The following is a 17,465-nucleotide window of genomic DNA, read 5'->3' on the forward strand; positions in this document are numbered from 1 at the left end:
AGCACACACTAAAAACAGTGATATATTTCCTTCTTAATATAAGGAGAGTCCATGGCATCATTCCTTACTGTTGGGAAATACTGAAACTGGCCACCAGGAGGAGGCAAAGACACCCCAGCCAAAGGCTTAATACCTCTCCCACTTCCCCCATCCCCCAGTCATTCTATACCTTTCATCAGTAGTGGCCTGGATAAAGCAGGAGCAAGCATCAGTGATACTGATTTCTCCATCGTGGCCGCAAAGAATGTGGTTTGCGGATCTGGTGAAGATGTCATCTTCTCCTCCATGGAAGTTACCTTGTCACATGGATCTGCTGGAACAAGGTCCTTTTGTTCATCAAAATCTAGATTCTCTGAGGCTGACTGCATGGAGATTGAACGTCTAGTCTTAGCCAAGAGAGGTTTTTCTGAGACAGTTATTGATACTCTCATTCAAGCTCGTAAGCCAGTTACTCGCCGCAACTATCATAAGGTGTGGAGAACCTATTTATTCTGTTGTGAAGAGCGTGGATTTCGCTTGCATAAGGTTAAGGTTGCCAGGATCCTATCGTTTCTCCAGGATGGACTGGAGAAGGGTCTTTCTGCCAGATTTCAGCCCTGTCTGTTTTACTTCACAAGAGGCTCTTGGAGCTTCCAGATGTACAGTCTTTTGTTAAGGCTCTGACTAGGATGAGATCAGTGTTTAGATCTGATGCTCCTCCTTGGAGTCTGAATCTAGTTCTTAAGGTTTTGCAGCGGGCTCCGTTTGAGCCTATGAATGAAATTGACATTAAGTTGTTGTCCTAGAAGGTTCTTTTTCTACTGGCTATTGCTTCTGCGCGCAGAGTTTCTGAGATTGCGACTTTGCAATGTGAGCCTCCTTATCTGGTGTTCCATTCTGATAAGGCTCTCCTACGTACTAAGTTAGATTTTCTTCCTAAGGTCGTGTCAGATCGCAACATCAATCAAGAGATTGTGGTTCCTTCCTTGTGTCCCAATCCTTCTTCTTTGAAAGAATGTTTGCTTCATAATTTGTACGTGGTTCGCGCCTTGAAATTCTATCTTCAGACACTTCTTCCTTGTTTGTTTTCTATAGGAGCTTTTAGAGGACACTTCTGTGCGCCTTGTTTTTTCAGTTTTTAAGCATTTGTTATTTTCTTCTCTTGCTCTTGTGAGCCGAAACAGAGGCAGCATAGTTATGGAGGATGATATCTTCACTTGGAGAGATAAAGTACTACAAAATATGGGTAATGACACCTTCACTGAAGCCAACACTTCTCCTATAGATCTTGACTCCACTTTAAAAAAATTAGAGAAAAACATGACGAGTGAACTGAAGCAAAAGACAGAACTAGTCTTTTTTTAAAAAAATACATTAATTATAATCTTGTACCTAGAGGTTTAAGGGTTAAAAAGAATTGTACTTATGAATTGAAAAGCAGTTTTCAAAAGGAATGTGATGATGCCCTGGAGAGTACATGTTTTACACTAATCAATATACTAAAACGATCTAGGGCAGACTCATTAGAAACAATAGGAAACAATATATCCCAAATAAAAGTTGAGTTAAATAACCTCAAAGAAGATAAAAGATTTAAAGAGAACAGACAGGTATATTGCAAAGATTGAATGTTCTAAATAGAGAACTATTGGATACAAAGTGGAGAAAACATAGGAGAGACAAAGGAGATTACCTTGTGATGGGTAAGGAAGTCCCATTAGAAGGTGAAATAGAAACTAACACACGTAATAGTATATCAGATTACCTAAACACACAAGAAAAAGAGAGTGATAGAGGAGACTTACCTAGATCACAAACACATGATGACCAAAGAAACCATAAAAATTCCTTCAACTATAACTCAGAACAGAGGAATAGAGACACAGAGAAGACATACTAGAATCCAAATACTATAATAGGAGATTTGATACCCAACAAAGAGGATATGTATATTATGGAAATAGAGGCAGGTAATATGAAAGCTATGACCAGAGGAGGTGGTATGAACACATATACAATAGTCATTTTGGATATAGAAATTATAATGATTATAGATATATATAACTCCTACTACAATGATAATTCTAGAAGAGGAAATGATAGATACTATAATACATATAGGGAAAGAGAGAAATCACAAAACGAACAGCAACCAGAACTGGGATATAACATGTACAAATAGATTTGAGAAATTACCAATAGAACCCATTACTCCAAGAACTGAGAATCATTTTTTAGGGGAAAGCCCAGCAAAACAAAGAACATCCAAAAACCAGCCAACTGCAAATGGCCCACCCCTAAGAAAAAGAAACAGAGAGAAACAAGAGGAAGAAGAAAGGGCAAGAGGCATGAAGAGAACAAAATAGCAGGGTACTAACCACAGAGGAAGAAAATGTACCTAATTTTGTACCCACAACAAGACTTAACAAATTTAATACCCATATACATATAAGCCAATTTGTAAGAAAACTTACCCTTAAAAGATTCTTCCTTAAAAATCCAATTGAAAGAAACATAGTACAGAAACAGACTAACTCAATGGCAGTGAACCCTAACCCAGAAATGAAACACACAGACCTAAAACCTAAGTCACAATTCTACCCTACTAATGAAAAAAGCAGAAATTTAGAATTATTCAAGAAATTAGTACAAAGAAATGTAGCTAATGCTAAACTACACAAATATCCTACCAATAATATAACAAGAAAAGAAAGGGAAATTATGGAAACTTTACAAAAAGACAAAGGGCTAACCATTAAGCCGGCTGATAAGGGAGGGGGGTTGTCCTCTTGGATACTGCAAAATACCTAGAAGAAGCCAATTGACTGTTAAATGATACAGGGACATATCAGGAGTTAAAATTAGACCCCACAAAAAATTTGCTGGTAGACTTACAAAAATTCTAAATGACGGCAAGGAAAAGGGATAATTTTAAATAGGGAATATCATTTTTTTAAATCCAAAATGCCCAAAAATCCTGGTATTTTATTATTTACCAGAGGTTCATAAAGACCTAGTGAACCCACCCGGAAGACCAATCATATCTTGCATTGGTTCAATCACATCCAACCTCTCCCAATATATTGATACTTTCCTACAGCATTACATTAAAAATCTGCCTTTATATTTAAAAGACACTACAGAACATACTACAATGTCTAAATCAAATACAATGGGAAGAAGGATTAATAATGGGAACTTGCGATGTATCTTCCCTATACACAAGCATACAACATAAGTTGGGAATAGAGGCCGCCAACCTATTCATGTCTAGAGATAAAACCTTAAAAATGGAAGCTTTGCCAACCTATTTTTAGGTAAATTGGAGGAGGAATTTATTCACCCTCATAGACTGGGGCGAATCTTGTACTCTATAGGAGATATATCGACGATATAATTTTTATTTGTGGGGGGAACCACTACAAATTTGGAGTTATTCTTGCCCGAAATGAATGAAAACAACATACGCATTAGTTTTACTTAAACATTTAGCCCAGATCAAATCACCTTCTTAGACTTAGACATTGAAGTGATAGAGAATAGTATAATCACAAAGACACATTTTTAAAAAGTTGATGCCAATAATCTAATACATTCAAAGAGCTGTCACCTCAGCCAATGGAAAAATAACATCCCAAAAGGACAATGTTTGAGAATCAAACGCAACTGCTCTAGACCTGCAGATTATGAGGAACAGATACAGATCCTTGAAAATAATTTTTTAGAAAGAAGATATGACCCTGAAACTATTGAAAAAGCTAAAGAACAGGTAAACAAAAAAGATATATGAGAAACAGAATGGGGCTACAGTTGATTTTAATGTCCTTCTAGTGACAGACTAACTGTGACAACCATTTATTTAAGAAGAGTATGAAAAAATACTGGCATTTAGTACATACAGATCCGATTATAGGGGATAAGGTATCAAGTTCCTCCAAGATAGTATATAAGAGAGCTAGAAATATGAAAAACATACTGGCTCCAAGTGAGTTCAAGAAAGGTAAACCCCCCAAAAAAGAAAGTGACCTACAGGGGAATTTACTGTCTGTTTTCCCCCCCTGCTTTGGATGTAGATCTTGTAAATTTAGCTCCAAGTGTAAAGAAATTAAATCCAGACAAAATGGTTATGTACATAAAATCAAAGAGACTATAAGATGTCAGGATAAGGGCATAGTCTACATTATCAAATGCACCTGTCACAAACAGTATATTGGGGAGACCACTAGGACCCTCAGGGAATGGATACGAGAGCACCTACACTGCATTAAGAAGGGGAAGCTAGACACCCATATGTATAATCATTTTCGTGAAGTTCATAAAAACGGCTTTAAAGCATTCAAATTTTGGGGAATCTCGAAAGTCCGTGCAGACTGGAGAGGGGGAAATTTTGAGCAAAACCCCAAGAGAAAGGAAGCAGAGCTAATTTATAACATGCAGACCTTACATCCTTTTGGCCTAAACTCTGAACTAGACTTATCCCCCTTTCTTGTCACATTAATCTTAGAAAATCCTGATTGCAAGATGACTCTCTTCTGGTTAATTGTAGCTATTCCTAATTTGTATATTATAACATATTTTCTTCATTTATAATATTGATTATTTTCTTTGATTCCCATGCTGTAATAATGCTCATCCAGAGCCTGCCATATTAACCCATTACTATAGACATCACTGTTAGCTTTTAACTTTTCATTTAATTCTTGTAAAGATCTATTATATGCCTTTATTGTATTAGACCAGATGTATGTTTCTAATATATTTGAATAAAGCTTTTCAGCACTTACAGGCTTAATGTTGCAAGCCACCTAAGGACCACTGCCCAGGTCCCCAGTTCACAAATCAAAGAAAAAGCAGGCAGGTGACAGCAAATATTACCATTTATTGGAGGTAAAAAAAGGCAACGTTTCGGAATTAGTCTCCCTTATTCATGCCATACCTGATACAAACCATCAAGTGACTTATATACATGTATACCACTAGGTGGCGCTCAAGTGTAATTAACCCTTTCTTATCTAGCACATTAACTTATTCATTAATTTAACTCACACTTATACATTTCTTATTATATATACATAATAGCAACAAAGTAACTATAATTAGTTAAATTTCTAATTTCTTAACCAACATTCACTTTATCATAGAACAACAGCAATAGATTGTAATTTTTATCTCAGTAATATTTATCATAAAAATACAGTAAGGTCCCAGTCCTTATTTAACCCCTATATATATAACAGGAATTACATTTTTTGTATGTTTTACATGCTATATATACGATGTTGTTGGCAGATATACTGTGGAAAGGAAATATTCACCTTAAAAGGCTAAAGGTCCTCTTGAATATTTTACCAACACAAGTAAGAGAGCTTTTTGCACTTACGCATATGTCAGACTTTGCTAGATACTTTTTACTCTGAGGTCAGTCTGCTCTACCCCTATTTGGGCTGTCGTAATACTCTTTGAAACACTAGAGATATGTCCTGTAGAAACAGAAGAAAGAGGCGCCACTTAGGATAATATTGTCTGCATAGCAAGCCAACAATACAGAAATAACCGCTAAGGGGTGGTTACTCACAAGAGCTTTGAAACACTCAACATCAGTCTCACACTTAGCGCTGATTTCAGAGACTTTTATTTGCACTCACTTTGCACTTAGATTCCCTATCTTAGTTGTGGGCTGTAGGTTATTGCATTTTTTGGCATTCGACCATGTAGTTGCGGCATATTATACTTGATTAATATTTGATTACTATTTTGGCTATTAAGTCTATCTTAAGCACTTATACTAAAGGTTTGTTATATATTATGCACTTTAGCAAACTGCACTCTAGATTTCTGCACTTTAGTATTTCGCATATGAATTGTATTATTTGTTTGCCATTTTCATGCAACAGTAATTTCATTTTTACTCAGGGAGACGTCCCTTTTTTAATATTGTTAACTTATATATTTGCTCAAATTTGTTTTTTTTAATATATCCATATGTATTTGATTTGAACATATATTTCGTTGACCATTTTGTATTCCATTGAGTAATAAATTGTATATTTTATTTTTAATTTATTCCTCCAGTACTCTATTGCTCTTATGAGCGCTCCTTACCATACATTTTCGTTTATTGTCTTTAATTATACCTAGGGAAGGGTTCATTTTGAATAGGAGCTTATAGAGGACCCTTCTGTGCGCCCTGTGTTTTCTGTTTTTAAGAGGTTGCCGCTTTGCAATGTGAGCCTCCTTATCTGGTGTTCCATTCTGATAAGGCTCTCCTACGTACTATGTTAGGTTTTCTTCATAAGGCCGTGTCAGACTGCAACATCAATCAAGAGATTGTGGTTCCTTCCTTGTGTCCCAATCCTTCTTCTTCGAAGGAATGTTTGCTTCATAATTTGGACGTGGTTCGCGCCTTGAAGTTCTATCTTCAGTCTACTAAGGATTTTAGACAAACTTCTTCCTTATTTGTTGCCTATTCTGGAAAGCGTAAGGGTCAGAAGGAAGGTCTCTTCGACTTCCTTATCTTTTTGGTTGAGTAGTGTTATCCGCTTAGCTTATGAGACAGCGGGACATAGGCCTCCTCAGATAATTACGGCTCATTCTACTAGAGCAGTGGCTTCCTCTTGGGCCTTTAAGAACGAGGCCTCTATGGATCAGATTCGTAAGGCGGCTACCTGGTCCTCCTTACATACTTTTTCGAAATTTTCACAAGTTTGATGTTTTTGCTTCAGCTAATGCAACCTTCGGGAGAAAGATTTTGCAGGCTTTGGTGCCCTCAGATTAAGGTCGACCTCTATTTTTGTCCCTTCCATTATCATTCAGTATCCTCTAGAACTTGGGTATAGGTTTCCTAACAGTAAGGAATGATGCCATGGACTCTCCTTATATTAAGAAGGAAAACATAAATTATGCTTACCAGATAATTTAGTTTCCTTCTGTATAAGGGACAGTCCACAGCCCCCGCCCGTGTTCTCCGATGGGTGGCCCTCTAAATTATATTTTTCTTCTGGCACCATTTATACCCTGATATTTCTCCTACTGTTCCTTGTTCCCTTGGCAGAATGACTGGGGGATGGGGGAAGTGGGAGAGGTATTTAATCCTTTGGCTGGGGTGTCTTTGCCTCCTCCTGGTGGCCAGGTTCAATATTTCCCAACAGTAAGGAATGATGCCATGAACTCTCCTTATACAGAAGGAAATGAAATTATCTGGTAAGCATAATTTATGTTTTCCTAGAAGTATATTGCTTCTGTTCAAAAGTGAAATGCGTTAATGTGCATTTTTAATTCTGTCTGTAATGTCGCTTTAAGAATATTTCTTTATGTATTTTGACATGTTTGTTAAGCATTACATCTTAGTGCTGGAGACTGTTAAATGTTCTGTCCTTCTGTGCAGACTGAACAATAAGACACAGGCCCAACTCAGATTGCGTTCCTTGCAGCTTCAATACAGGTTTCACAGAACCTCATTCTGTCTGTGAGACTAAATAAATAATTTCTGTGCCCACAGATATACCAAACATTATGAGGCTGTATAAATCGATATGAAAATTAGAAAGTTAGAGGTTATCATAAGTAAAGAAAATAGTTTGCACAGGAGATGTGGAGAAGAATTGCAATATAAAGAATATCTGTTATTGCAATGCAATCAATGTACAAATAAAAAAATGTTTATTTTAGTCTCATTTGACCATTACATTCTGTAATTAAAAAATTAACTCATTTTCATTTTATGCTCATTTATCCATTACATGATTAATTCTAACATTAACGGCTTATTAAGGGGAGCTTGATAAGTTTAACGCTTTGTGTTGCTCTACATATGACTTTTTGTTGTCCGTCTGTCAGTATGAACAGGTGTCACACAAAGATATAGACCCAAGCGAGCGAGACCTGCGAATTATAGTGCGCAAGAACATCACAGACACCCTGATATCTCTGAAGGTCAACACTGTGGATGACATACAGCAGATTTCTGCGGCACTAGCGCAGTGCACGGTAAGAGGCTCATTCCTATGTTGGATACAGAGATTCTGGGGAAATATCTGGGTCTAAGCTGAAGGTTTGTCACCATATATTGCTTACGTGACAAATGAATAGGTCCTTTTATGTAGGAGAGTGACATTTATTGATAGATATCTTGTTTGAAACACAGTTTATTATAGATGAAGCACCTACCATGTGAAGTGCTTCAGAATATATTAGTTTCTAGATTTTTCTTTAATGTAACTGTGCCTTTCATGTTTCTGTTGTCTGCAAGTTGCATTTCAGTATTTTTGTTTTAGAAAAATATTTTAGAAAAATAGAACTGAAAGATTTGATTTGTCTATGCCAGATATATTACAAGGACCAGCGTGTGCTGTACTGTACTATATAATATGATATGATTCAGGCATGACTTGGTGCTCGGGTATGAATCAGACATTACTTGGTGCTCTGGTATGAAACAGACATGACTTGGTGCTCTGATATAATTCAGGCATGACTTGGTGCTCTGATATGATTCAGGCATGTCTTGGTGCTCTGATATGATTCAGGCATGACTTGGTGCTCTGATATGATTCAGGCATGACTTGGTGCTCTGATATGATTTAGGCATGACTTGGTGCTCTGATGGGATTCAGATATGACTTGGGGCTCTGCTTTGATTCAGACATGACTTGGGACTCTGATATGATTCAGACATGACTTGGGGCTCTGATATGATTCAGGCATGACTTGGGGCTCTGATATGATTCAGGCATGACTTGGGGCTCTGATATGATTCAGGCATGACTTGGGGCTCTGAAATGATTCAGGCATGACTTGGGGCTCTGATATGATTCATGCATGACTTGGGGCTCTGATAGGATTCAGACATGACTTGGGGCTCTGATAGGATTCAGACATGACTTGGGGCTCTGATAGGATTCAGACATGACTTGGGGCTCTGATAGGATTCAGACATGACTTGGGGCTCTGATTGAATCCAGACATGACTTGGGGCTCTGATAGGATTCAGACATGACTTGGGGCTCTGATACGATTCAGGCATGACTTGGGGCTCTGATATGATTCAGACATGACTTGGGGCTCTGATATGATTCATGCATGACATGGTGCTCTGATAGGATTCAGATATGACTTGGGGCTCTGATAGGATTCAGACTTGACTTTGGGCTCTGATAGGATTCAGACATGACTTGTGGCTGTGATAGGATCCAGACATGACTTGTGGCTGAGATAGGATCCAGACATGACTTGTGGCTGTGATAGGATCCAGACATGACTTGGGGCTGTGATAGGATCCAGACATGACTTGGGGCTCGGATAGGATTCAGACATGACTTGGGGCTCTGATAGGATTCAGACATGACTTGGGGCTCTGATAAGATTCAGACATGACATTGAGTGCTTATATGATTCAGGTGTGACTTAGTTCTCTGATATGATTCAGCAGCTATATACCGTGTAATCACACATGCAGTCAGCAGCTAAATACCGTGTAATCACACATGCAGTCTGCAACTATATACCATGTAATCACACATGCAGTCAGTAGCTATATACCGTGTATTCCCTCGTATTGCACTAATCTTGTGGTATCCTACAAATCTGTACAGTCACTAATCGACCTCTGTGCTCAGGTGGCCAGCAAACAGCTTGTCTGTACATCCTGTCAGCAGAAGACACTGCACAAACTGGAAGCCATGATGTCTATCTTGCAAAACGAGACAACCCAAGGCACAATGACCCCAACCTCCATCGCAGACAATATCCTTAATATCATGGGTGAGACGTTTTTTCTTTTTTCCTCTGTGCAGCTCTTCTGACTTTCCTTTGTGATAACAAGCTCTATGATTACTTAGTGGTTTAGAATCAGATGCAGAAGTGTCTCTTGTAGTTTCATACTTATAAACTAAATTATGAAATGTAAAGTACATTCTTATGTGGGTTTCAAAGTTAACAGGAACTGCATATCTGACTATAACTGGACCTTAAAGGGACAGTCTACTCCAGAAATGTTGTTGTTTAAAAAGAAAGATAATCCCTTTTATTACCAATTCTCCAGTTTTGCATAACCAACACTATTATATTAATATACTTTTTACCTCTGTGATTACCTTGTATATAAGCCTCTGCAAACTGCCCCCTTATTTCAGTTTTTTTGACAGACTTGCATTTTAGCCAATCAGTGCTCACTCCAGGGTAACTTCACGTGCATGAGCTCAATGTTATTTATATGAAACGCATGAACTAATGCCCTCTAGTAGTCAAAATGCTTTCAGATTAGAGGTCTTCAAGGTCAGTCTTCAAGGTCTAAGAAATTAGCATATGAACCTCATAGGTTTAGCTTTCAACTAAGAATAGCAAGAGAACAAAGCAAAATTGGTGATAAAAGTAAATTGGAAAGTTTTTTAAAATTACATTCCCTATTTAAGTCCCTTTAAGGACTGATTGCTCACTGGCTGAACTCCCACTTCTCTATTGGTGGACATTGACATGCCTCACAAGCATAAAAGCAAAACAATAATTATCTGTCCAAGAACATCTGTTTTACAAAATAATAATAATACCTGCTCTTAATATGATTTTATTTTATCTAAAGGAACATGGAAGATGCGTTTAATTTCAAGTGAAATTAAAGTCATTTTTTTTCTTGGGGGTATTTTTATTCTGCCACAGACAGTGTATACAACCAGTTAGCCATATTCTGGCGTAGCGTTGAATAACACTGCTGAGCCAATCAGAGGTAGCATATGTGTGTAGCCACTAGTTGTGTAAAAGGAATAGAAAACTCCAAAATTTTCTTTAATGATTCAGATTAAACATACAATTTCAAACAACTTTCCAATTTACTTCTATTATCAAATTTGCTTCATTCTCATGTTATCCATTGCTGAAGGAATAGCATTGCACTAGTGGCAGCTAGCTGAACACCACTAGTTAGCCAATCACAAGAGACACATGTGTGCAGGCACCAATCAGCAGCTAGCTCCCACTAGTGTAGGATATGTGTGTATGTGCTCAGGTCAGTGTATTATTACTGCTGTGGATCTAAATTTAATTTTCATTATCTTTTTTTATCCCTTATCTAGCACATTACATCATTTGTATTATTTCTTATTTATGTCCCTTTGAGTAAAAACTGCAAATTTGGATCAGTTAAGATTTAATATAAATATGTTTTTACATTTTTTTTAATTAATAAAGCGCCACTAATTTTATTATACTATGACTGGGCAGTCATCCAGCTGTGCTAATTAAAGAGGAGAATTGTGCATCCTTCCAGCAAGGCATATGTTGGCAGTGGTTTCTGGAGATGATATAAAGTGTTTAATAATGTCACTGGCCTAAGATATGAAATAAGACCTGCAAATGTATTGTTTGAATTATGAGTCCTCTCTCGGGTCCTGAACAGAAGAGATTTACTGCGGTTGGATCTCAGCGGTCTAAAGGAGAGATCTATCATCATTTGCAAGACATATTTCTCTATGTAAGCCTTGCTCAGCCCGTGATGTCGCATACCAGATTAAGCACAGACGTGTCAGCCAAACAAAGTGCTGGGGTTGTTGCTGCATGCCAAAGTCTGATTTATCAGTTCATTGTTATAGCAGAGAAATAGCTCAAGTCAGAAAATTGGCTCTCAGAAAATGTGCGTTTAAGGGAATTATTTTTTCAGTTCTGTTTTCAGTGGTTTTGTAATGAAACAAGTTGGACTGCTATGAATCTACCACACTTTTTGTCAAAGAGATTACCGGATACTTTTTTAGTAGATCATAAAAAAGAAAAATTCAACAATGAAACAAATTTGATTCCTGTGCGATCTTAAAGGGACATTTTTGTGCAAAAATTACATTAATTTATTTGTTAGAGTGTAGCATTTTGGCATTACTGACCATAAATAACCCCTGCCTAGATTACAAGTGGAGCGAAAAAATATTAGCACTATTTTGTGCTAACATCTCAAGTTAAATCAATAGCTTTGTTATTTTTGCTCTCATATTACAAGTTGAAAGTGGTATGTTAGTGAAAGCCAAGACGTGCAAACATAAGTGCTATCGATTGTGCTCCACTTGTAAACTAGACCTGTGTTTAACCCATAACTGATTCTGTTCAGGAGCATCACAGTTCCTGAACAGAATTCAGCCAGTCAGGAGCCAGGTATAATCTGTCAATCACCAGCTGTGTTCTGCTTGGTATCTACATTGCTTGTGAATCCTGAATAAAAATTTACCTTTTGTGCTTAATCCCCTTTAGCGGGGGTTTAACACACCATTATCTAGGTTCAGCAATAACAAAAATGACATGGTTTAACCAATTAGAACATGCAATTTTTACATAAGTACATTCTTTTAAGGCACAGATTCACTGGCTTTTATAGAGGTATATCACAATTTAGTGAATAGGTTGCATAGAATAACATACGTATTGAAGATTTTTCTCACTAGAGAGATCTTTAATTGAGTCCTTTATATCAAGAAAAAAACTGGTGAATATTATGATCTTGCTGTACAATCTACTTTCAGGACCTTGTTTGACTGGTTATAGAAATAGTCTTCATAAAAGCAATCACAGAAATACTAGATTAGCACTTTTATTTTTTTGTTTGTTTTCCGATTACCTTTGAAAAAAAAATTATTCACTGAGCAGTTCCTGGGGTTATAACTTGCACAATGTTACTCAGTTTATATTCCGTAGCCTGCATTAGAGATCAAATTGCTGGAAGCAAAATAAAAGTGTTTAAAGGGACATTGTACACTAGTTTTTTTTATATAAATGCTTTGTAGATGATCTGTTTATATATAGCCCATCTTGTAGTGTTTTTGTAAAAATTTACAGTTTTGCCTATTTTTTAATAACCTTGTGCTGATTTTCAGACTCTAACCAAGCCCAAACGTTTTAGATGTATACTGATGTCTACAGACTTCAGATTGCTTCTGTTTGTATAATCTGTCTTTTCATATGCAGGAGGGAGGGGGAGAGGTTCTGCCGTTTCTTATTCCCCAGCCGTTTCACTTGGTGCCCCAGCCTAACCTAATCAACAGTGCTTAACTGGGAGCTTCTAAGTTTTTAATAGGTTTTATACTGGATTTTTAGATCCGTATCTGTGCATATTCTTCTTTATAGTAGAGTCTATTATATGCAGATATATGTAAATTGGTGTGTACTGTCCCTTTAAAGGTGTTGTAATCATAAAATGCTTTTCATTGTAGGAGACCTTATTCACCTGGTGAACAATAATTCTACCGTCTACAAGGAGGGAAAACTGTGCAGTGGAAACCACATCCTCGCTGTAGCATCCAAGGCCTATGTCCTCTCATCTGACCTCATGCGCATAATGATGAAGTCCAGGGTGTTGAATGAGGAGCCCCTAACATTGCAAGGAGGAGAGATCCTTGCTTGGGGAAAGAGATCGGACCCCCTGAACCTGCTTTGCTACAGTAACACGACGGGCTGTCAGTTCTCCATACCTCAAGGCTTTAACAGTACATTTCCTGACCTGACGGATATCATACAAGTCATGTTTCAAGTGGACTCAAACCCATACCCCTTTGGTTTCATTAGCAACTACACCGTATCCACTAAGGTGGCATCTATGGCTTTTCAGACCAGTAACGGGAGCCAGATTCCTGTAGAAAGCCTAGACTCTGAGAAGGCAATTACTGTGTTTGTGGCCAACAGCAGTGGGGTGGGGAATATTACAGCGGGGAAGGCTATGATAGAGCGCAGACGTTCTGTGAAAGTAGATGTCGAAACTGAGAGCAGTAATTGGAGTGCCGGATTACACCTACAGATCACCTACCAGGTGCAGGATGGTAAGTTTGGTAGATGACTTGTGGGTATTTACCTTGACTCCCCCCCCCACCCCACACACACACACATTTTATATTTTATATTATAAAGGGGTGATAAAATGTCACAATAGTTTACTAGTCCGTGGTTAAAAGTTACTAGCCCAAAGGGAAAAAAGTTACTAACCCAATCAATGCTAAAGATAGGGGGGAAAAAAACATTTTACTCGCCCGCTGCAATTTCTTAGTCGTTCATAACTAGTGGAAATTGCAAGTCCCATATATATGTTTTTTTCCCCATTGGCAAAAAAAAACAAAACATTAATACCAGAGTTTAAGTTCCAAATCAAATGTAAAAGAGCAACAAACCCCCTACCAAATAATATATTGTATTATATTAAAACATTAAATTCTATTGGGTGCGGAGGGTTTATTTTAGAATTTCCATGCTTTTGAATAGTTGACTGGGAACTCTAGAATTAATATTTTTGCCATTGAATTTTCTATTTTAATTGTAAAAATGTATGTGTGTGTATACAGTGTTTGTGTAATTTCTCTCTATATAGGACACTCTAAGTACTCGCCATATTGAGCAATATCTGGGAATCACTACTGAGCATGCTTTGAATTATTATTTTTTTAGTTGATTTTAAAACATTACATTTCAGCAACTAATGCATTTTTTTAACCAAAAAAACTCTACATACTTGTCAGACTTCACGAAGATTAGTGCAGCGCTTTTCTCTGTAGGTTCAGCTAGTCTTTTTCATAGTACAAAAGATAACGAAAGTACATTTGTTCCCACCCTTAATAACTTTAAAAATACTCAACCAATTTGCTTCACATTTTCAAAATATGTAATTACTGAACTTTCATATTTCAAAAATACATTATCACAATCTAAATTTACAAGCATAATTAGAATTGAATTTAGAATTGCATAATTAACAAGTGCATAATAAAAAGACAATGCAATAACACTTACTCTGAATTTCACAAATTTATTTTTTCTCCCATTTGCCAGCCTCTTGTATCATGTGACAGACATCAGCCAATCACACGCTAGTATATGTATGCCCTGTTAGCTTGTGCACATGCTCAATAGGAGCTGGTGCTTTGCAAAGTGTGTATATAAAAAGATTGTGCAAAATTTGATAATGGAAGTAAATTGGAAAGTGTCTTAAAATTGTGTGCTCTTTCTGAATCATGAACGTTTAATTTTTACTTGAGTGTCCCTTTAAGCTGATAGAATCATAAGACTAGTTTTCTCTAATGATGAGCAGGAAAAAGACTGGCTGGTGGAATAAATTTATCTTAAAAAGACGAGATTTACCAAAATGTTGAAGGACTTAAAAGTGATGTGGCATAGCTATAAAAAGCTGATTAGAAAATATTACATGAACATCTCTATGTAAAATGTGAATATTTTTTACCTCAAAATGTCCTCATTGTCATTGACCACATCCCACTGTAAAGGGGCTTTAAGCAGCCAATCAGGATGCTAGTCCCTGGACTTGCAAGGGTGTTTGCTCCTGGCATGTGCATACACATTCATTTTATTTCCCTACTCAGTTTAAGGAAGTTAAATATCATATCTCATGTTTGTTATTTTTGTTCCAACATGCAGCTGAGGTAAAATATTTAGCTTTTTACAGTTATGCTGAATCAATTTCATGTGGTTTAGTATTTGGATATTACAGACATCCCAACCTGCAAAAAACTCATTTCATGGAGGTGGCTTCTCCCGCTATTGTGCCCCCCCCCCCCGTCCCAGTTATATATTGGACATCTTGAAACCCTAAATAAGATAGAGACTTATCATTAAAGTAGCTTCCCACTAAAGTCACATTAAAAAAAGTAGCTTTATTGCACAACCACATACAACAAACCTATTTTCCAGTGATCGTATGCTTGTTGAATGCTCAAATATTTTAGAATACGAAGTTTAATTATGTGCAGTAAATAAGGTAGTATTTGTGTTTTAATTTTATTAGAATAAGTGGGGGCTTTTTTGTTACTGGTGCATGCTTTGAGGGTTCTATAACATCCCAGCAACTAAAGGCATTCCTTAAAGAAACACTTTTCCAGATTTGGGCCATGTTGGATCATGGTACTTGGAATTTCAGGGAGATTTCATTCCATTTGCTGGCATCAGGGAGCGGCTATTACAATCAGGGAGACTCCCTCAACTTCAGGGAGACTTGTGATGTCTGATATTATGTCCCTTTTATGATTTAGAGCATGTATGTTTTGCATTAGAATTTCCATTAAATTTGACACATAACAAAGGGATGTTAAAGGCAGTTTTGATAAACAAAGTAGATCCAGCTTACCAACAAATTTAATTTTCTATACGTTCTGGTTTTGCTAATTTCCACCATCACCCCACAGTATTTTTTTAACGGCCCTGAGGGTAATAGAAATCAGTTAATCATTGTGTGAATCTGATAGAGCTAGAGCTGTGTTAATATGTCTGTTATATTTCGGATGATGGCATTGTGTTTGTCTCCTCCTTTAGCACGTTATACAGATAGTGAGCCTGAGCCGTTTATCACGGCATACCTGCACGAATCTGGACACCCAAACCAGTATAACTCTACTGACGTCAAGCAGATTTCAGCGGAAGCTTTGTCCGGACAAGACCACAAGCAGTACACATTCTTCATTGCTCCAGCGTAAGTGTATATCAATAAGAAACATGGTCACAGGGACTTAAAGGGGGGTGGTGTACTGTAAAATTGTGTTTACAATGACTACTTATACCAGCTGCAGAGTGTAAAATGTATAGGAAATTGCTATTTTTTTGTATATTTTTGTATATAAGCTAGTTGTCTCTACTAATTAAAACCATTACCCAATACCCACATTAGCTTATCTCTTTGTGAATACACAAAATCCTTCTTAACTCTCTATACCCAGTAAGACCAGTACTTAGTGATAACAATGGAAATTGTAGCATTTTAGTACCTCTCTGCCCAACCCCCTACTGAGAGTGATTTTTTCTAAACCTTCTTGTTTACATAGTTTTTCTATCACTACTACTTAGTCTTTTAATGCCGTTATGCAGTTCTATTCTGTCATAATTACACTGGGCTTTAGAGCCGTTATGACGGAATAGAACGTCATAGCCAACGGCTGTCCTGAAGCCTTCTGTGCTTCCAGGATTTGATCACGGTCTGGAGGGCGTTCCTAGGGTTGTAGGGACGCCCCCAAATGCGATCCAATAATTGAAATCTTGCGATTGTGTGCACGATCGCGTGGTTTCAATTTGTCTACATCGGAACAGTTGTTCCGATGTAGACACTTTAACCCAGTCACGAAAGGGTTAAAGACAAAATCAAGGTAAAGGAGCTATAAACAATGTGATACACTCCAACAGGTAAAATTTACCATTGGGAACACATTAAAGGTGTCTCTTCAACAAAGAATATCATGGGAATGAAGCAAATTTGATAATAGAAGTAAATTTAAAAAAATTGTAAAATGGTATGCTCTGTATCACACAAAAATATATAATTGGATTTCATATCCCTTTAACTCACTTTTAATGTTTTTACTCAACAAAACATTATAAATTCCCTTCCCAATTATTAGCAGAGATTGCTGTTATTTTAAAACAAAATTAAATGGACATTAAAATTCAAAAGTTTAAGTTCTAAATATGAAAAAAGCAAATTAACATGTTAAAAATATTTTGTATCTTAAAAAGGGCATTGAAATTGC

General features: G+C 37.0%; 1 protein-coding gene across 1 annotated transcript in view; it reads left to right on the top strand.

The window, feature by feature from the left end:
* The window catches only part of PKD1 (polycystin 1, transient receptor potential channel interacting), a 302,520-nt gene that overhangs the window by 222,945 nt on the left and 62,110 nt on the right, over nt 1-17,465 (top strand). The window contains exons 22-25 of the mRNA XM_053694512.1: nt 7,816-7,965; nt 9,594-9,738; nt 13,164-13,766; nt 16,261-16,417. Of these exons, the coding sequence (XP_053550487.1) occupies nt 7,816-7,965; nt 9,594-9,738; nt 13,164-13,766; nt 16,261-16,417 (1,055 nt within the window). The remainder of the gene's footprint in view (nt 1-7,815; nt 7,966-9,593; nt 9,739-13,163; nt 13,767-16,260; nt 16,418-17,465) is intronic.

Source organism: Bombina bombina, chromosome 11 (genome assembly GCF_027579735.1).
Source record: "Bombina bombina isolate aBomBom1 chromosome 11, aBomBom1.pri, whole genome shotgun sequence".
NCBI classification, from domain to species: domain Eukaryota; kingdom Metazoa; phylum Chordata; class Amphibia; order Anura; family Bombinatoridae; genus Bombina; species Bombina bombina.